Raw genomic sequence first — 22,986 nt, 5'->3', positions numbered from 1 at the left:
CTAATTTTAATTAATTTAAATTCTAGTTTTAATTGTAAAACGTTTTTTCGGTGTTTTAGGTTTTTCTGTATTTTACAATTTTTAATGAAACTATTTCGAGTTTTTATGCATTTTTTTCCTTGCTGCAAAGTGAGAACTGAATTGTATGAATGAGAAATATATCTCTAATGAAATTCGGGAAATAAAATTAAATGAAATGCAGCAAAAAAATGTGCGTAATTTAATAGACCTTACAAGGAAGTAATTTTGGTGTCCACATCGGATTTTTACATTGTAGAGTTCTGCTGTCTCAATGAGAGACTGCAAGTTGAGTTACCTGCACTGCAAATAGCCATGCATCTGTGGATATACTAGTGGTTGATGCAGAACCTAGTACAGCGATGGAAAATCTTTCAAGCTCGGCGTGTCGAAATTCTGAAACACCCTAGCTAAACTCTTGCGCCGTGTCACATATAAAGTGATCTGTCTGTCATCTTTGTCAGCCGTCTTCCAAGAACGTAGTCGAACGCATCCATGATAAGCGAAGCATATGTTGACAATGACAAGGCCATTTCAAGAGACAAATATTTTTGTATTATGCAATTTTTTTGTTTTCATGGACGGCTCCTAAAATGTGTGATGCGTGTCATCCGATTTGAGTTCGCGTGTCATAGATTCTCCATCACATTTCACCAAACATGTTGATTTAAATATTCACTTGGCTGAGGCGCAGTCTTTTAACTGTATTTTAGAATAATGAAGGATTTTCTTTAAATCAAAAAGACTTTTCATTATATGATAGTTTATTTAGTACATACTACAAAACACTGTACAATTTACTATTACAATATAGTATCAACAAATACATATAACGAATGCAACAAATATATTATCAACGAATGAAAAGCTTAATGTCCTTATTAGGAGTCATTGCTGCATCTATTATCCTGAAAACAAAAAGGTGCCTGAGAAATTTTTAAAGAGGAAGTAAAAACCGACCAGTAATTTCGATAAAGTAACTAAATATTTCATTGGTGAGAGGAAACATTACGTGATAGAGTAATCAGCAAAACATCACAAAATTCCACAATAATGGCAATGCAGTCATTGTAACATTTCATTTTTTAAATTTAGATTCAACTTTTTGTCAAAATGAGAAACAGAAAGAAGCATTTACATATAAAAAAGAAATCATTCAAAGTCACTCTTTTCGCATTAGCTACATATAAAATTTTCCAAGCAGTAATTCCTTTCAAAGACATAGTTTCTCTTACTTACATGGCCACTGAAAATGCGCAATCAAACCCTTGCACGATATGAAAAGAACGATGGAGGAGTCAGCACACATAAACTAACTTGCTCCTAAAAGTTCAGGCAGAAACGTGTATCATTACTCAACAGGAAGTTCAATTTCTTGAGAGTCCGTCTTTTCCTTTTGACGAACAGTTATAGTTTATTTGCCTAAACGAAACATTCATCATCATTCAATCAAGAGAAACATCGAGGAGGACAATATCATTCCAAGGATCTGAAAAAAAAAGTGGAACAAAAAAGGTTATTGTTGGACGCAAATACGAAAAATATAAAATCAAATTTAGTGATTGGCAAAATTTGGATTTCACTTGATGTTAATTTCAATAAATACATGCTCGGTTTACTTCTGTGGACAACGGTACCAAATTTGTTTATTCATACCATTCTATATAAGCTTCCTGTGTAGGTCTAAACTGACATACTGCACAAACTGGCGTTAAATATCTGTTGCTGTAATACATCTAATCATTCGAGTTTAAGATATTTTGCTCTGAATTTAGGGCGGTTGAGTGGAGTAATTTGCCGTCTACAGTTTTTATTCCTCCAAATTTCTTTTATCGGTTATTTATTTATTTGTACCCAACAAAATTTACTTTACAGTTATTAAAGTTCAGATTTAATGTATATTAAAACTCTTGTATCGATCAAATAACAAATGAAATAAGGTAACGTTCAATATTTCCGAGTAAATAACACCTAAACCAAACAATGTTTCATTCATGGCATATACCAGTGAAGATAAGTCTGTAGAGCCTTGTTCTTCTTAGGAGCATAAAATGTAGACCCTACTAAAGACGAAATAACGATTTCTCGCTATATATTGGAGGAGGGAAAAAATTAGATGACTGCCGACGAAGGTTATAACAACCTTTACATTTTAACTAAACTGAGCAGAATATTCTCTCACACAGTGCTCTCAATTTAAACATGATTTGTGTCTAAGTAACTTAGTACATACAATCAGAAGGAATTAAATTTTAACTACACGACTGGCTTCCACTTCAGTCTAAATCCGCTTTATCGGCTGCACGCACCAAACCCGAGTCTAGAATACCAATCTAAATTAAAGTAAATGGCTAGCACCAAATATTCATCAGCAGAGCACACGCGGCATAACTCGTAACTAATTATTCTACTGAGAACTTTTAAATTTCGCTACTTAAATACTATTTCCGAACTCATTTAAATTTGCACATACGTCATTTAAATTTGTATTTTGGTAGGAATTTGATACCAGAAGGGAAAGAAAAGTTTCTTAAAATAAAAAATAATGGATTAGTACAAAATAAACTCTTTACAAGTCTTAGCATAAATTGTGAAATGATTTAGTTTCGTATGTGATAAGGTACATATAGTTAAACATAAAGATACGAAGTGAAATAAATTATGAACTAATAACTTAGTGGGAAGTGGACTGAACAATCTTTGCAGCGCCAATAAATTGAAGAAATCTTAGGTGAAATAATATACATATCTGGGTGTAGACATATGCGTGATATGTGTCTATCTTCTTATCGATCTGTAAGCTAAATTAAAAAGTGAATCCTCTGTAAGCTAAATTTCCGAAGGCGGGTGCCCATCTGCTAACTTTTCCACTTTGTAGCGCTTTCCATTCGCGCTGTGAATTGCTTTTAATTCATTTAACGTGAATTTTATAATAATCTAATTAGCTGTAACAGAACGTAAAAGCACTGCTTCAGCCATAAACTGTTTGAAGAAATTGATAGCTTTATATCATGTCTTGAAGTATATTACAAAGACTTGTCATCAGGCAAGATAAATATTGCCTACCGTACAATATTAACCGTTAAAACAAATATTAAGTAATATTACATAAAAGTAAATAATTATAATATTAAACAACTATTAATTAAAACAAATTATTGAGATTCATTAATTTTTTATCCGAATTCCTTCTAATGAATTTTATAATAAATAACAGGAAGTAAACCGGTACATAATTATGTTTTCATGTAAAGAAAAGCATTGATTAAGTTTTCTTTTACATTTATCGTATAACTGAAGTAGAAATGCAAGATACGCTCCACGCACGATGGCATTTTTTGCCTATCTTTCATGTACGTACCCTCTATTGATGATTTATTACTGGTACTATATTACAGTCCTATTCTCAGTCATATAAAACAACCAATTCGTGGGGTTATTCGCGAGATTTCCACACTACAAAACTAGGAAACACTTTTTCTTTGTTGAGCAAAATTACTTTTTCGTTCTTCTAAATAATTTGGTATATGTTTTTATTTAAAATGGTTCACATACCAGAACGAAGGAGATTCCAATCCCTATTCCTCCCAAGACTCGTGCATGATGCAGAGTGAAATCTCTCATCTGCACGTAACAATCCTGGAAGTAAAAACATATTTTCCTTTAAAATTATATTCAAATGTAACATAAACTAAGGCTTCTTCAAACATGAATCAAAAAATGTTCACTATAAATGATAGTTTAATATCAGATGTTCTCATATACTTCAAGAACATCATCTGATGGAAAAACAGTCGATCATTATATTTTCCTTCTTAATTTCATTTTCTGGTTCCAATAATTTAATTATGATTCAGATCAAATTATGATTTTAATTTAATAGTGCAAAATTATGATTCTTTTCTTTTTTCTGTTATTTGTGTTTCCCAGACTTACTCGACTATAAGTATTAGCTTCGGGACTACTCTGACAAGCACTGACAGAAACGGCTTGTTTACAGCACGACTCAGGAACTTTCTTGTCTCCGGTGAAGTTTGGATTCCTGCTCCAGATCTTATAGCCCTGATCGGAGCCTATCGATAGACCGCAGCATTTAAACTGAAAATAAAAAAAAGAAAGTTTTATATCTTAAATTGTTATTAATAATGTGCAATTAAAAGAAAGCTCTTTTATTATATATTACGAAGATTGGAAATGGAATGCATGATCGTTCTGCCGTATAGGCTAGGCTGTGAGACTGTCAACGATTGGGCTGTAGCTTTATAGAACTAAGCAAAACACATAACAATTTGCACAAATTCGTTCTACGTCTTCATCATACATCATTCAGTTTTCGTAGTCTACTGTATTTCATGATAACACTTTCGCTAAAGTCTAAGCGGAAATGTAAAATCCACTTATTTACTATAAATAATGCCCTTAAGCTTATACAAATTCTCCTTAGTAGAGAATTATTGCTTCATATTCTAAATAAGAAATTTGAAACCTTTAACTCTTTCGCATCGAAGTCGCCCCAAACGCCCGAGCATTCAGACATCGGCTGGACGCCCCCAAACGCCTGAAAAATTTCCTACCTAGTGCTTTCCCCCATCACGTTACTGCATTGCTCATTGCTTCCAGGTGTTATTAAATGACATGTCAATCATTCTTTTGAAGCGACTAAAAGTAGTTCTGTTATTTTAATGTACGTTCTCTTTCCTTTATTTACTGTCAATGTTTAGCTTTTGATGCCCAAAGTTGCAATCCCGTCCCAAGGGCTTTACTTAAGTCCAAATAATATTTTTTAAGTTATTGTCATAGAAATATGAAACTTTGCATGCATGTATATTTTACTATAGTTATATCAAATATCTTTAAAAAAAATTTCTGGCTCATTGCAATTTAATTTTTTTTAAATTTTGTTTTAATTTTTAAAGTTTTTTCAAAATGCTCCATGAGATTTTAATTTTTTCTGTTTCTTGTTATTTTTGCTTTATTTTTATTGAAAATGCATCACAAACACGGCTTAGTATCAATTAGTGAATTGCATATAAAATGTTAGTTTTTAATTAATATTTCTTTCACATATACCTAAATTTTGGACAAAATTTCCCCCTTTAATACACTTTAAATGGACTTTTATCCCCTTAAAGAATTTGGATTCAAAAATGCATACTAAGTTTTGTTACATGTATAAATAGGAATCTAATTTACAAATTACAATCATTTTGAACGTAAACTAAAGCGCATGGAGCATTTTGAAAATGTAATAATCACGAAAATTTTATTATGAGAAAAATAAATTTTAAGGATATTTTTACGCTTATCTTTAATATTTAATTCTCAGTATGTCCTAATATATGTTTTTATTTAATATGATTTATTTTAACATTATTTCACGTATGCATAAATAATTTTTCTACTAGTAAAATCGTAGAATGGTAATAAATACTTAATATTATTTTAGAAATTTTCTCAAACACTTCAAAAAATTCAACTAAATACTTTTTTTTAAAACTAAGAATCACTTTAAAAACTTCCTGCAACATACGTTTCCTCTTTTTTATTTACATTTTCATTATGTTTAGCTACTTTACACATTTTGTTTTTTTGGCAATTCTTCTTTTCTTGTATCCAGACGAACATCTCTTTTTGCATTGGTCTATACGATGTGTATCTTGCCTTTGCCAAATAGATATTGAACATGAATTTATATCTTCCTGTTCCATACCTAAAGTATTTAAGCACTCAAAATTGAAGTTACTAATTGCTGTAACAGCTATTTCGGATTTGTTTTCGATACAAATGTTTCTGTGGGGCAGTTCTTTCAAATGACACTATGTAAACTCTCTTTAGTGTTATGGCCCACCAGCGGCCAAGCGGTAAAGTCGCTGAACACTGGTAGTTCGGTCCGAGGTTCAAATCCCGCGAACGGGCTGGCTGCATGAGCGTTTTCGTGGTTTTCCCCATGTGTAACGTGTATACGAGCCAGTTTCCCTTAGAAAGTCCTCCACGAAGGCATCCCTTCTCTTAGGCAGATAGCCCTCGAGGCTTTGCCATACTCACACACACACACTTTAGTGTTATGTGTTTCTCCAGATATGCATCTTCCTAAAAGTTCATTACTGGCTAGTCTTTGATTTACTGGCAGTATTTTGGATAAACATCTATTGTTGATTTGTTAATTTTTTTTTTCATTTAATGAGATTTAGGTTTCTTATTTTTGACAATACTACTTGGGGGGGGGAACATAATATGACACCTATCAGACATTTATAATGTCTGGGTGAGTCATCCGTGGAAGAACAGTGAAACAAACTTGCATAAATTGCAGTCTTCATATCTTACATATTTACATCTTATTAATAGTAAAAAGTATTAGTCGCGGAAATTAAAATAACGTTTCTCAAATGCTTGTTTACCTTTTTACTGACATTTAAATGTCCCAAAAAGGTAAATAAGCATATTCAAATTTTTATAACATCTTTAAAAATAATTTTACACGCAAGCGGGTTTTTGTAGACGATAGAGTTAAACCGTAGCATAATATCAAATGAAATTTTTATTTCCCAATTTTCGTCCACTGTCCCCTTAAGTAGGTTATTGTTAGCGCTCTAGTATTCAATTTGTCATAGGGAGAAGGAAAATAAACTATAACTGTATCTAGCCCTCATATGCCTTCTTAATAATTTGAAGAAGTGGAATATACTACAGCTTTCTCGGTAGCTGGGGGACCTTTATAAGACTGAAGAGAGCATCAGTTCAGTTGCTCATTTCAGCATCAGTTCGGAATATTGTGATATCATCGAGTGAGCTTCGCCCTTTTAATGCGCTTTGCATTGCGTTATGTTTAACGTTCTTAGCAGTTTGAAGTGCATTTACTAATTGTACTCTGTGATAGAATGAAGAGGTGTACGAATATTTTTGTGGAACGTTCCTGAACTGTGAATATTTTCTTTTGGTAAAATAATTTTTATCAAGCTAACATCGGTTCTGTGTGCATCCAATCTACTGCGAACGCCTACGCTCGCAGCAAGAGAATGAGGAACCAGATGCATAAGAATTGCTTCCGAAAATACGACGTGATGAAGGTAATATTAATCCTGGAAAGGAATCTGCAGTTAAAATTTATTGTAAAAAATTGCTGCGTAGATAATGCAGGAAAATTTGAACGAAATATTGCAGGAAGTTCGACAAAGAAATTAAGAAATTATTGCGACACTCGTATTTAAAGACCACATCTCTCTCTCCTTGTAATTTTTTAACTAAATCCCCAAAAATTACTAGGTAAATAAAAAGTTTATTTTCGGCTTTCTGCCTCACGCCCTTTGTTAAGGCATTCAGAGTAACAAGGCACTTTCCCATGTTGTTATGGGGCACTAAATGTAATGTCTAACAGTTAAATCTAATATTAAATCTAAAGTCTAAAAGTTAAATCTAATGTCTAACAGTTTAATTTATTATTAAATCTCTAACGGTTAAATCTTTGATTTTTATCTTTCCTTTATGTCTTTCTTCATCACTTAGCCCTTCAATCCAAAAACATTAGCCGATCTACTGAAAAGTGGTTACAACTCAACTTTCAACCCCTTAATTTCAATCCTACATTCTGTTTCATCGTTGTCTTTGTATTTTCTTTTCCAACTTTTTGTGAATTCTGTTCCTTTTACAAGCCATCAAGTCCTACGTTTAGCTCAAAAGTATACTGTCTCCAAGGGCTTGGTGAAATTTAAAGTTTGACTAAAATCTGTTAATCTAAAAACAAATTTAACGGAATTGAGTTGTCAGTGTCGAAGCCCATATGTTCATCAAAAATACGAGAAGATCTGCTGTGGTAAAGATTATTTCATTGGTTGTGGTGGCAAAAGTATATGTCACATGTTATGATAAACAGGAATATAGTGGCAACTTACCCCAGGACAAGATCCAGATCTATATTCTAGTTATAGGCACTTAAATATTGCCCTAATAAAAATCCTTTACATATTTCTATTAAGATCACTTACGTATTGTTGAACTGCATCCCAAGCATCTGTAATGACTGTATCATTCATGTACAAGGGAACGTTTGTGATCATCTCCCGTTTCATTTTTTCCCCTACCTATGCATAATATATAATCATCAGAAATGCATAGTGAAAGTTATAATACTTTTAATAATAGCACCAATATGACAAGAAGAAATTTTTTCTTTTTAATTAAATTTTTTTATTAAATCCGTTTTTCTTTCTAATTTCTTCTTTTTAATTACATTTGAAAAATAGTAGTGAAAAGTAAATTAACAGAAGACAATTATTAAATAATTAAATATATTTTAATTATATTTTAATTTATTATTTAAATATATTATATATTTACTAGAAAGCCCGGCGGTCATACGAAATAATCGCTGTTCTAGATATTATAAATTGTAATTAAATTGATTTGTGCAAAGGTGTCAACTAATTTAAACTGAATTACCCAGGGTAGGCGGCAAGGAAGCTCCTTTGCTTACTGCCCCACGGGGTTTCCCCCTTCTACTTGCTTAATTGCTTAAAGTAGAGTGGAATGAAGGAAACCACTGGCGGCACATTTCTTAAGAGCCACCGCTAGCTCAATAAATAAAGGTGATTTACATAATAAAATGTTAATTCACATGTCAAAGATCTCTTTGTACACAACATTTCTTGTGTAGATCTTTACATCATTTTTAAGATCGCCTTGCAGAGGACCATCCATTATTTTTAATTTTACGTCCGTTCTTTCACGAACTCTTGAACAGGCAACATAAAATTGCAAATGCAGGCTCAGGTAAAAAACTGCCAACACGCTTAAGCGTTTGGCCCTGAGACTTATTGATGATCATAGCAAAGACAATTTTACAGGAAATTGTCTACGTCTTAATTGAAACGGCAACCCTGTGCCGTGGCAACTTCATCCCATTGGCTAGTACATTTATGCAAGCAACCAATAAACTATCGGCGACAAACAGACACTTAAGTTGCATATACGAGTATTTATGGGGTGAAGTAACGTTATCTCCTCCGACACGGCTGGCTCCCGGGCTTAGCGAAGCAAACCGTTGGATTCCTCAGGTCTGTGGCACGCTATTTTGACCATTCGCGTCTTCTTGGGACTTTAATTACTCCAGATATTAATTTAAAAAATTTTCCCTACATATTCCATTACATTTCTACTAATTTTCCCCATACATCCCGCTTCATTCCGCTTTCTTTCTTGGGTTTTCCCTATGAGAGGGATTTAGCTACGTGCCATTTTTTTTCTCGAATACCTACGGAACGGCGCCGAGTTGAAATTCGAGACGCATATCCTTGGATTTCAAAAAATTCTCCGAATCCATCGATACCGTTCTCATCTTCGTACGACTTCGGCCGAGATATTAATTAAAAACTTCGGAAACGTTAATTTCCGCACTAATTTTTCAGAGTGGCAACAATAAATTATCGGCGACACACACTTTAGCCGTTTATATATATAAAAAGAAGATAAATATATTTAATTATTATATTATTTAATTATATTACTATTACTGTTATTACTATCATATACTTAAATATATTTAATTATTTAATAAATATGTTTTGTTAATCTTATTTTTCACTACCATTTTTCCTAGCATTAACTCCCGATTTGTTGGGATTAAAAAGATTTGTTTTGTAAGTCTACGTATGTGAAAGCCTATTTAAAAATTATAATAGATTAGTACAGTAATAAAATACATAATATGTAACTTCATTTCAAATGTTAATTGTTACATACACTTATTTGATTTCTGCAGTAACCTTAAGGAAAGGTATAGTACTCTTACCTCATATCTGAAAACATAGCCTAATATACCACCGATGAGCATGGTGATGAAGATCACCATTAAAATCAGGAAATACTGAAAGAAAAAATTCTCGGAATTATAATCCTCTCTAAAATTAATTTATGTAATAAATGTGACCTTGATTAGAAAGAGTGTTTTCCTTAATGATATATTTAAATTGCACTAATGTTTGTATTTATATGTATATTTCTTTTTCTATATCACTATCAGGCCATTTGTATAATTAATTAGCAAATAAAAGAAATTCAAATATCTTACTCAATTGGACAGCGTAGACATAAACTGCTGTAAACTAAATTCGAATAAAAATGGATAGTTCTTACATCGCCAAAGATGTCTTCTTCAAGAGGTTGGTGTCTGGAGAAATCCAAAAGAAAGTCACAAGAAAGAATTTTCGTCACATATATTTGTGACGAAAATTCTTTCTTGTGACGACGTGGAACATAATGATGAAACTAATACAAAACGATGTAGCTGCAGCCAGTTCGGTTAATATAGTTTTAATTTTTGGCATAGCGTTCTTGAATACACTGCTAAAATTTGCATAAGACAAACATCCATTTTTCAATAATTATGTTTTTGTCATATTTGTTGCGACATAATTAGAATTGGAAGAAAAGCTGCAGACAACATTTCAGCAGCACAAAAAAGCGTACGAAGAATATAAATATCACAATACTAGATTAAAAATTGAAAAATCACGGTTGCTTTTTATTTCTATTGGTTGATTAAATGCTCTTATTTACAAACTTAACATTATTACTTAAATCGTACAGAAATGATTAACACAACGGCTCTTAAAACGAAACTATTGCACTATGCGAAAGAAAAACAAGTGAAATAGACACAAGGGGGCGTCATTTCTCAGAATGCATAGATGGAGCTTGCCGCAAGCGAACAGTATAAGCCAGCGCCCGTCCCTTTCGCCGTCGTCATTGAAAGCGTGGGCAGCAGTGATGGAAGATGATTATCACTGTCAGCGCTGGACCGCGTGGTTCATATGGAAGGAACGAATACAGTGTAGTAAGTAGTGTAGTAAGATCCATAGTCGCATGGTGGCGGTGTGTGGGAACAAAGCTTTCTCAAGGCGTATCGTATCCCGTTGGTTGGCCACGTTCAGCAGTGGAGTGGAGACCGCAGCCAAAGGCGTCAGCGCGGGACGACCAGCAGCATAGCATACAGCTTGAAGTCTGCAGCCGTGTCGGATTTGATCATGACGAACAGGCGCATAACGTTCAACAAGATGGAGGAAGAGACAGGGCTTGCGCAAGGAACATTGCAGGCGATGTGCATGGTGATAGGCGATGACAAATGTGTGTGCAAAGTGGGTGGACCTCGAAACAAGACTTCCGACTACGCCTTGCTTGACAACATGAAGAACGCAATCAGGGGCCAACACGTTCAATTTTTTTTGCCTAACTACATGCAATTGTCCATAGGTGGTGCACCAACACCCACACAGACTGGTTTACCAAAGCCCTTCGGGACCTCCTCCTAGCCAGATGGCAGAATTGTATTGACATGGGTGGGGATTATTTCTAACTGATATACTATCAGTTTTCTGTTAATAAATTATATTCCGCTGTATGGCTGCATTTGTGTCATTCATTTCTGTACGACCTAAATATTAACTAAAATACATTGGTTTCTCTTTTGCCATATAAGTATGCGCGTCCTGAGCTTTATATAAGAATCATATGGCGCATGGCTTCGTTTTGAAATGATACAGTTATAAATATTCTTTAAATAACTTATTCTTTTAAAAACATTAGGCTTTCAAGCAGGAGACATGAAAAATGGACAATGCCCTCACCAGGTCTCGAACTTGGACCTCTCGAATACGCTCCGAGTGTGCTACTGTTATACCACGAAGGCATGCTGGAAGGAGTCCCTTTTAAAGGGTGATCTACTGAGGTTTAGCGGACCCAATTGCGAGATCCTGGTGATGACGAATTATTATCCACCACCTTTTAGTTCTGTAGAAAACATTAGTTGTTTTGATGCTGGAGAAGTGAAAAATAAGCAATGGCACTCGCCTGGACCTCTCGAATACGCGACGAGTGTGCTACCGTTACATCAGGAAGGCATGCTGGAAGGAGGCAGAAAATACATTGTACAGTTAAAGAATATTTATTAAGAGCAATACGTTTTACTACTACTTTAAATATTAATTTTAACTGAAAAGTAGACTTTAAGGGCTACTGCCAATTAAAATCAGAAATTTGTCTTCGATTTTTATGCCTATTCTAAATCTTATTATTTTCCTTTTTATTTTTCATTTTTTCTTTAAGCCAAATTTTAATTTTTTTTATTTACTATTTAAAAAGTATTTGCAAGCTGTTGAAGGCAACAGCATTAAATAAAAAATACGTTGTAGCTTAATCGTGGAATAACAAACTTTCGGTTAACGTTGATTGACTAGCGAAGAAATTATATCAGTTCGCCCAAGAGCTTCGTAACAATTAAAATTGGGATATAAAAGTTGCATTTTATTAAAGTTACATTACATTAAATAAGTCTTTGACGGCGAAACGGCCACATCGAAACGACCACGGCTAATAGTCCCATTCCCTACCACGCGTAGTTTCAGACAGGATAAAATCAAACGAGGAACTAACTGCTTTGGCGCTGTTATCAATCACATTGCTAACAGAATGGTAATAGTACCTAGGGAGAAAATGAAGCAAAGAACACACTTACTGTTGCAAGCATCCATTTAATTCTTTTGATAGCTCCATAGCACCCTAGGAACGAGATGATGCAAACCGTGATTCCTGTCACTATCAAAATGGACGCTGAGCTTAAGTATAATTTCGTTCCCAGTAATCTTTCCATGAAATAGTGACGTACCAATGTCCATGCTCCCACCGTAAATACTGCAATACCGCATATCTAGAAAGGGCAGAAAATGAAAAATACATTTGTCATTTTTGCTCGATTTTCGTACCCTCGAAAGCTACAATTCTCGTGGATTTTGTATTACAGTGTATTCATATATCTGTATTACTCAAAATAAAAATCTGATGTTGACACCACATGACTTCCTTTTATAGCTTATTAAATTATACAGATTTTTTGCTGCATTTCATTTAAACTCATTTCTTCATATTTCATTAGAGATATATTTCTCATCCAATTAGTTCAGTTTTCACTCCGCGGCAAAGCAAAAATACATAAAAGTTCAAAACATCTCTATTAAAAATAGGAAAACACAGAAAAACATCAAACATCAAATACAGCAGATAAAAAAACAATTTTTACAGTTAAAATTAGAATTGTTTTCTTATTGTAAAATACAGAAAAGCATAAAATACCAAATACAGTTAAAACAGTTAAACAAAAAATTTTTGCAATTAAAATCAGAATTTTTTTAACGCAAATGCAAGCAATTCAACAAGCGAGCAAGAAGGTAGATTATTCGGATCACAGAACTGAAAGTTTACTTTCGGTCCCTCTCGGCAAAAAGACACCGAATGTGTAGGAACTGACTGAATTCACTATTCTACTGAGTCCCAAATGTAAACAAATGGCGGTTCGTTAGGCTTAACTCGCCACTTAAACTTTTAAATTGTTGATAATTCTTCAAAGTGATAGTTGTTATATTAATAACTATTGCATGCATATTAACTAAAGACCTTAACCAGAGCATAAAAAACACATAATTCAATGAGTTTTAAAGCAAAAAATTGCGCAATTTACGAATATATAAGAATAAAAATGCTAAGCTCACCGAGCCAGGTAACAGACTAGAAATATATATATATATAAGATTGGTGCAGCCGATTGCAACGAAAAAAGGAGGTGCAAAACTACATGTTATAGCAGTCCCATACGCAGAATTTCAACGTTCTACGGCTACTCGGTTGAATGGATATTTTTGTTGAAATATGATACTTGAAACTTTTCGCAAACTCATAAAACTTAATAATACTATAGTTTATGTGCATGAGTATTTATATAAATAAGGAAGTAAAAATACTTTGAGCTCTTCAACCATAATCTGCACCGTATAAGCCCCGTTCACAAGAGCAGATTCGACCGGTAGCGAAAACCGGTTCTTCCAACGTGTCCCGTTCACATGGGACAAGCATTAACTGCCTCGCCGAATTGGAGGTAGAACTTGGTTGAATGTTTCTTACCTCTCGGGAGCAGGGCAAATGGGGAGATTTCCCGTACTATACTGCGCGGTTCACTTAATTTTAGTTACTGCTCGCTGGACTGTCAGCGAAACAATCGCGCTGATAGATGTCTGGGGATGTGATAGCATCCCCCCAAAAATTAGACAGAACTGTACAAGATACGGAAATTATAGGCAAATACAGACAAGGTTTATCTGATGCTAGGTAATCCAAAAATATCGTTCAAATTAAAACTAAAGTTAAAACAAGTGCATATCGGCTTCAACGCAAAAAGGGACTCGGTACCTTTTGAATGATTTTTTTTTAAATTTAAGCATTTTCATCTACTTAATAATTATGAATCATCCATTTAATAATTATGAATATTATTAAATGGTTTTGTGAGACAAAATAATTTTGAGCTGAAAAAAAGTTTTTGCTAGCATTTTTTTTTAATTTAAATTTTTGAAGAAAAATTTTACGATTAAAATGTCTTTCTTCTCCTACAATTTTCAATGTCTCCCCCCCAGTTTTTTATTGTATTTATTAGAGTGTTCTTAATAACTTCAAGGAATGATTTTGCAATTAATGAATTAGTTTCTGAGGGGGGAAAAATACACTTTTATCTAAAATCTTTAAAACAAATATGATCTCAGTCACATTTTCATTTCAAATAATTTTTTCCGAAAGTATTTTGCAAAATCCATCCTTGTTTCTATAAAGTATATAATTTTATATAAGCAGTAAAAATAATAAAAAATTTAATCCATACCTGTATATGTTTTAGGAGTAAAAGGATTTATTGGAAAAAGTGCAAAAGTTTCTCAGTTTGCATTTGCAGTTTAAAGAATTCAAACTGTCTAAATAGACATTTAATCATTTCAAATCTTTAAAATTTTATTACTGAATTTCAATATACACATATGTATATAAATGAAACCTAGTGCTATTTATTCAATTGGTAAATATAAACATAAATTACAATCCTTTTTTTAAAACCTTATGTGGCCAGAAAAATTGCAAAAACTCATAAAACGCAAGCAGAATTTTTCTTTACCTGTTTTTGTTTTGTAAAACACGTTCAAAACAATTTTAATACATTAATTACTTATAATATTGCTGCGTGCGTACGGGTTTGTAATAGATTGATAATAATTTTTAATAGTTGTCATTGCACTCAAATCCGATGATAGCTTAATTAATTTTATTTTATCAACATAAACACTTCAAAGTTCTGGAATTTTCCACAGAAATACTCGTACAAGTGTTTAGCATATCACTAAGTATAATCAGTAGTTATGCTTCAATCTAAAGAACGTTAAACACAACGCATCTTAAGAGAAAGTTAATTCAGAAATATCTCCAATCTCACGCTGAACTAACAACTGGTAACAATAATAACTTATATAGCGTAAATAATGTCATAAAAATAGTGTGGTATAATGAGATTATTACTTTGAAACCGATGTTTCGAATTGATGCCCAAGAAGAACCAATATTTTCCATTCTGCTTCATTGCATATCTTTCAAAAAAGTACAAAATCATCCATTTAATTTCCTTTATCATTTTTTTTAATTCAAAAAGTTTGTTTTATAAACTGTGAAAATGTCGGAAGTTTGTAACCGATATATTTTTAGATAGGAAATTTTAAAATTAATGGGCGTCAAAAAGTCTAAAAATCTGAACGATTTTCAAAAATTCTACCAAAATATTTAAAAAAAAATTACGCTAAAAATTTCATTTAATTTTTTTTCTTTCACAGTGTGTTATGGTGCAAACTATAATATTCTGAGATTCTCAGTTTATTTGTTAATAATTGCAAAAAATCGTTTCAACTTTAAATTTGAAAAAAAATCTAATCCTCTAAAAATCAAAAGCGTGACACCACATCCACAAGCAGTGTATGTACAAAGTTTGAGTTCTATATCATATCGGGAAGCAGTTTAAAAATTCATTACCATCTTTTAACCATAGCGACAAGCACCAAGAGTGAACTAAATAACAGCTTATAAAATAATAATAATAATTAAAAAGCATATATTTTTCAGGAACCATTACGAAAGTTCAGGTATCAGTTACGAAAGTACAAATTACAAAATTAACAACAGTAAACCACGTTAAAAATGTGTGAACAGTATCGTAAATGTAAATGTGTGAACAGTAGTGAAATCTGCCAATTCGGAGACGTGATTGTTCATAGAGGCTTTAGGTGTAAAGGGGAAGGAAGACGGTGGTCTTCTGAACGGGTCCTAAAGACGAAACTCTTTCATGTCTCCTTTTTCTCCCCTTGCTAACGGCAGCTGTGCGAAGGAGCGTTGCATGTGAACGGGGCTATAGAAGCTTCTACATTTGAAGAACTAATTCCCTTCTTCAATAAAGGAAAAGTATTGTGACTCAAGACGAAGCTGTGCATTTTTAACTTGGATGGCTTCACTTTTTGACACATTTTGGGCTATTGTCAATTTGATATTTTCTTATAGATTTCTTGCGAGGTGTTTTTATTTAAGGAACTGAAATCTTTCATGTTTCTGTTTTTAATAGCTTTAACATCTTTCAGGCGATTTTTTTCGCAAAGCTTAATTTTTCATTTCTTGTATTTAAGCTTACTGTTTTTCTACTCAGTACACAAACTGTGGGTTCATTATGAAATATACTTTATCCAAAATGCGTTAATATTTCAAATATTTATAAAAATAAAACAAATAAGTGAAAGGGAATATTTTCAGGGATAGGTTGCAAGAGAAAGTTGAGTTCAAGTGTTGATCAACGAAGCTTTCTAACATTAAAGTTCAGAGAAAAAACTGAAAATAATTTGTTCAATACAATTATCAGCAGAATAACAAATTCTGATATCGTTTACACTGGAATTCTAACTGTGAACTTTATTGAAAAATGATATAACGATAAAAAAATTAAATAAATATTTTCTTTCCGACGACACAATGTTGACTTTGAAAACTTCAGATAACATTTAGCACCTAAAAGAAGACTTTACCATTGCATAAAATTATATTACAGATTTAAATAATGTAAAATATAATAAAAGTTTTCAGAACAAATGATACCAGCTTTTGTGACTTATGCACTTGGTTTAACATTATACACATGGTTTAACATAACGTTAGAAACGATTTTTATTGACTATAACATAACTGAACCTCTTCATAAAAATTATGGGTTGGATGTATGTTAAACTAAATGCATTTTTATTTATATCAACTTTATTAAAAATAAAAACAAAGATTTAGATGATTAAGCAGCTTTTTTACTATTTTTAATCACTTATTTTGCTAATCAATAACAAAATAGCAGAATTAAATTCGTAAAGTTTATCTTATGTTTCTAGAAATGGCAGCATTTTAAACATCAACTATGCTAGAAGGCACATGGGAAAAAACTAACATTTTATTTTTCACAAAGTGGCAACAGTTTCTAAGTACACTTTCTCTATTCTTTCTGTTGTCGATATAGTCAGTTTCAGAGACGTGATCCTGTCTGCGGATTTATTTTGCGAGGACAGAAAATTATGTATTCAGTGAAACTAATACACCCTTTTCGAAATGAGAGGGGAACTTCAGATTTCGCCTCTCACCTTGTGTGCATTTTTTAATTACCCTTCGTTGCACATATTTAGTCGATTCCTATAACTTGTATGAGTTTGTATAATGGAAGTCTGTAACTTGTTTCTATAACTTGTATGATTTGAGCATGTGTTTCCGGACCTTCCTGTGCGCATTTGAGGCTAATTAATAGAGTATTGCAATAGAAACTAGTTCTAAAAATAAGGAGACCGGTTAAGCAAAATTATAATGTAAAAGGTATCTTGAAATAAAGGAAGGTAGTATATTTGTTGAAACATTTTCAGCTTTTGTTCCTCGTAGATTTTTTTATTAATTATGATACTATAATATGGAATTTAGAAATTCCTTTGATTTATATTACAAAACCATACATATGTAAAGTCTAACAAATTTTGTTGAAATAAAATTCATTAACCATGTACTGATATTAAAATCTCAAATTTGCCATCAGTAGCTGCCAATGAAGCCAAATATGTGAGCCGAAAGAAATTCAAGTAAGGGAATGGATGCCTCGTTTTAATTGAGAGATATTATGTTATTTTCCATTTTCCGTCTAGTTACAGTTTTGAAATGCAGTCTATGGCCAAATAAGAATAGGAACTGTCTCAAGTGTTCCTTAAGCTTCTTCCTCGAATATATAACACAATTTTTTTTCATAAATATCTTTGACAGATTCCGGTCAGAAATATTCTAAATTCTCCATTCTTACGTCGAGCTTTACTTGGTATTTTATTCTGTACCACTTATATATCCAGCCTGTAGTTCCATCTATAAATCTAGTAAGATAATTGTAATCCCTAAGTCATAAAATTAAGATGCGACATATTTATTCAAGAAAAAAACATCTGCGTTAAAAATCACAGGTTTGAAGAAAACTTCTGGGCAATGCATATGAGATACAAGAGGTTACAAAAGTCCTGTAAAAATTAATTAAAGTTTCTTCCAGATCACGCAAGGCCATTTTGATTCGCTATTATACGTCATATGTCACATATTATAGCCATGAGAGTATCGACAAATGCTGAGCAAACACCATATTATATTGCTACGAAATGTCCAGGCGCGGTAAGATAGCTTCCCCGCAAAGCAGGTTTAGGGTCTCGATAAAATGGCAAGGTACGGCAGGGTTGCCACATTTGGCGAGAAATCATCCATTTGGCAAAAACATTGGCGATATGCCATGGACGGAAACGAATTCTTACCGGTTTAGCCCAGAATGTTCTCGAACACAAGCCAAAAACTATATAAACCCTACTGGTACGCGGAGAGTGAGTGCGAGATAGTTAGTCTCGAGTAAGTCAATCCGTGCGGAGTCGATCGAGTTAACAGCCGTGCAGCGAGTGCCGAGTGGGTCTTCGAGTGCATCGAAGAGTCTCTTAGTGTTCCGCGGTTAGCACATCGTCGAGAGAGGTGGTCTCGCATACAGTCATGTCCAATCAGACATCTAAATAGAGCTACCGCTGTTTGTTTCGGAAAACTAGGAATAAAAAGTCTCTTTCCCCATAATCCTCCATATCTTATCCATAGCACGTTGAATCATATCCTGTTGAAGAATTTCTTATGAGTAAGGTTAAACAATTCAGTCGTATGAAAAGAAAGCGGTCGATTAATGTGTTGCATTATCAAAGTTCCTTTCTTAGCCAATGTATCAGCTTTTTCGTTGCCCACAATTCCAGTGGAATCCACTGAAAAGAAGAAATTCTAAGTGCCATTGCCTCAATCAAAGGTCTACAGTCTAAGATTCTTTGAGAACTATTTTGATTACTCATAAGGCCTTGAAGTGCACTTTTGGAATCTGACATTATGACTGCATTTACAAAAGAGAGGCTATGAATCGACAGTTGTTGAATTGCCACAGAAGTGGCTATTAACCATTAAAGGCAGTAGTAAAAGGGTCCATTGTTAAGTGAAACTAAAAAGCTCGCTATGGATACTTGCTCCAGCACCGCACGCTCTTTCTAACATACAGCCGTCAATATTGACACGCAACCACTAATTTTGAGGATAACAAACCCAAATAGTTTCCATTTTAATCGTATTTATGGAAATTATTATTTTAGTACTGCATTTAATATTCAGTTATTGATTTTCTTTAATTGTAAGTATGCTTCCTGTCCAGGGATTGAATTTCCCGGGAGGTACATGAAGAAGGAGGCAGTGTTACGAATTTTATATAAATGTATATATTTTTAGCGAAAGTATATGCAGCTTGTAGTATCTCTTATATAATATAACGGAAAAACCTAAGGATGCGAAGCGTCGCCGGAAAAACACCAAAGTCCATTTAACAATGAGGAGAACTGGTATTTCGCCGATTAGTGCCATGGCGACCATTTAGAGATATTTTTGTTCGATCCCTGTGTAACTGTAACTGGTCTGATCACTATGTCAAAACATCAGTTTTCAGTTTCATTCAGAGATTAGCTCAGAGTATTGAAAGTCCAGTGTGCCATTTGAGGCTTTTTATATTGCCTTGAGTTCAACGTTCTTAGTAGTTTGAAGTGGTAACTACTGATTGTGCTCTGTCATACTTAGAAGAGCTGCACGAGTATTTTTGTGTGAAAACTTCCAGAACTTTAAAGTGCTTTTATTGTTTTTGAAAAATGAATTTCATCAAGCTATCATCGGTTTCGTGTTACGAATCCGTATTAATACTTTATATTATTACAACAAATAACGAATTGTAAAATATATTCATACTCTAATGATAAATTTCACTATATTTTATTTTCTAAAGTAGCTTACGCATTGCTCGCTAGAGCCGTATTATCTAACTCTACAATGTGAAGTGCTATAGTAATTTTAGAGGCTAGAATGTTAAAGAACGCAACGCGCATATGTAGAAACTTCGACTTCTCAAAATTACTAGAAGGCATATGAGGGTCGGATACGGATACATTTACATCTAAAATCAATTACAGATATTCAGTTACAATACCTAATACAGTTAGTTATCAGACCAAAATGTCGCCAAATAGCCAAACTTTTGGTGATTTTTCACCAAATTTGGTGACAAAAATTAGTCGCCAAAACCGTCGCCAGCATCGCGACATCTCGCCCCTATATTCTTACTTTTCTGGCAAAGCTTCGTCCTTTTGCAAGCCTTAAAATACTTTCGCAATAATCATACTAGAAGCCATTTTAATGAGACGAAAATACTTTAAAAGGAGGGTAGATGCTTTTTCAGTAAAGCAAAATCAACTATTAAACTCTGGTATAAGTTTTGTGATGCGGGTACGGGATGAAGAAGATTCATGTTATAGTACATAGAAGAGAGTTCACAATGCTAAAAATAGTGTCGCTCTTGTTACATAGCTACGAAAAGAAAAAAAAAGTCACTTTGGCATTTTCTAACCATTCGGATCATCAGTTCTTCTTTTTCATTGAAAATACTTGCTTTGAAATTTTAATAGAAATCCATCTGTTTTCGTCATTGGCCTACTATTTAGAAACAAAATATGAACTCTTACCTCGAAATATTATATTTCTAAGCAAGAATTATTTATGTAATATTGTGGCAGTCAGGGACAGGAATGACTAAGCTTGGCATTAGAATTTTTGTGGCTGAGTGTAAGTTAAGGCATTCAGTGACGACAAAGAAGAATAACTTTATAGCTCCATATCTTTATTCAGTGCAAATGACAGATCATTAGTCTTTTAGATTACATTCTCCAAAATTACATTCCAATAACGATTTAAACCAAATAAGATTACTTTAAATTTACCGCGTCATACTAGTCGAACAAAGGGAGGCAGATAGTAAGAGCGGCAGCAAAGGTCTGAGAGCAGCAGAAGGAGAAAGCAGTTTGACTGTAAAATGGCGCGAACTGTGCATTTATACTGGCTGTTGCATAACATGCCAGAATGTTCTCGAAAGTATTTGTCTAGGGGGAAGATCCAGAAATTGCGAAAAGTTAATTAGAGGCTGCCTGTTCGCGTAGAGCAAAGCCATCGTATTTTTTATATTTTACATATATATAATTTATTACATATTATTTTATGTAATAAATATGTTAATATTATTTTCTTCATTTTCCGCAAAATACTATTATTTTTCTCGATAGCACCGTAAAAAATTCGTTTCTTTTCTGAACAATAATAAATAAAAAAAATGCTTCCAGCAGTTATAACCTGCATATTTCATATCCTTGATTTAAGTATCTCAATGGCCGGGATCCATTATTACGATGTTACTGATTTTGGTGAATATAAATCGCAAGAATGGAATTTGATTAGTTATTCTAGCATTATAAAAGTGAACGTAAATACTGATTTACACATTTCATGTAGCGGTTGAGCGGCAAAACAGCTGAGTACTGGTAGTTCAATCTGCTTTCAAATTCTGGCGAAAGAGCTGGTTGCACGGGATGTTTCATGATTTTCCGCGTATATAACATGAGATATTTCCCTTGAAATAGCTTCCACGAAGGCAGAAAAACCTCGTGTGTTTTGCCATAATCTAAATAATCAATACGATTCCCCATTATGGTCAAAAACTCTTGAGATAATTTACACTGTCGATGTGTCCGTAAATTCATGGTGCACTTTTGACCGGTGACTGGGAATCAAGGAAACAAGATAAAAATGGGAAATGTTCACCAAATAAAGGAAAACCTCTCCAAGTTTCACACTTGTTCAATTTAGTTCGATGCGGACTCCATTTGTTGCCCTATACACATCTAAACGATATTCAAGTTCTTCCCCCCCCCCACGGTTTAAGATGTCTGGTGCAGCACAGTAATTAACGTCTGTGATTCTCTGTTTTAAATGATTAATGCTGTTGATACATTCAATGTACACATATTGCTTTACGTATCCCGCAAATAAAAGTCTAATGGCTGATCCGCTGCTGGGCAGTTCGTGGTGTTGCGTCATCACCTGTGTGCGCATATCCTTGCGCATCATAGTACGAAAACTTAGAGAGTTTTCCTTTTATTTGGTGAAGATTTCACATTTCTATCTTGTTTTGTTGCTATCCTGTAATTGGTCAAAAGTACACCAAGACTTTATAGACCCACTGTATATGCCAATTTTTAATACTCATCTCGTAGAAACATTAGGTATTTTTTTTTTTGGAAGCAGGAGATGTGAAATGAGCAACGCCTTCGCCGGGAATCGAACCACGGACCTATGGAATACGCGCCCAGCATGCACACTACTACACCACGAAGGCAAGCTGAGAAAGCGGGAGAAATACCTTATAATTTTATTATTTAATATATTTCAATTAATACTGAATATACTGTTAATGTATTTGAAGCCATTATTCTTAAAGCTTGCGAATAAAAAAGCAACTTAGGACAAAAAGAAAAGGTAAATACTTACAAGAATGATGCAGTTAGCACCGAAAAGAGTATATCTCACTATTTTCGCTAATGTTCCCATTCTTGATAACTGAATAAAAAAAAAAAAACACATCAATTTAGACTCAATGTCACTTGAGCATATGAACAGAGAGTG

The 22,986-nt window shown here is 33.5% G+C and overlaps 1 protein-coding gene across 2 annotated transcripts in view; it reads right to left on the bottom strand.

Annotated features, from left to right (window-relative positions):
- Nucleotides 1-778: 778 nt before the first annotated feature.
- The window catches only part of LOC118202831 (CD151 antigen-like), a 39,635-nt gene continuing 17,427 nt past the window's right edge, over nucleotides 779-22,986 (bottom strand). For both annotated transcript variants that reach the window (XM_085810336.1, XM_085810335.1), the window contains exons 2-8: nucleotides 22,852-22,920; nucleotides 12,527-12,718; nucleotides 9,806-9,880; nucleotides 8,004-8,099; nucleotides 3,955-4,116; nucleotides 3,574-3,657; nucleotides 779-1,507 (exon numbers count right to left, since the gene is read on the bottom strand). In XM_085810336.1, coding sequence (XP_085666462.1) covers nucleotides 1,460-1,507; nucleotides 3,574-3,657; nucleotides 3,955-4,116; nucleotides 8,004-8,099; nucleotides 9,806-9,880; nucleotides 12,527-12,718; nucleotides 22,852-22,911 — 717 coding nt within the window. In that variant the 5' untranslated portion in view covers nucleotides 22,912-22,920 and the 3' untranslated portion in view covers nucleotides 779-1,459. The remainder of the gene's footprint in view (nucleotides 1,508-3,573; nucleotides 3,658-3,954; nucleotides 4,117-8,003; nucleotides 8,100-9,805; nucleotides 9,881-12,526; nucleotides 12,719-22,851; nucleotides 22,921-22,986) is intronic.

Source organism: Stegodyphus dumicola, chromosome 2 (genome assembly GCF_044657685.1).
Source record: "Stegodyphus dumicola isolate Sdum_Otavi_A_Nest chromosome 2, ASM4465768v1".
NCBI lineage: Eukaryota > Metazoa > Arthropoda > Arachnida > Araneae > Eresidae > Stegodyphus > Stegodyphus dumicola.
Note: the sequence above shows the minus strand (reverse complement) of the source record. Positions and strands in the feature narration are given on the sequence as shown.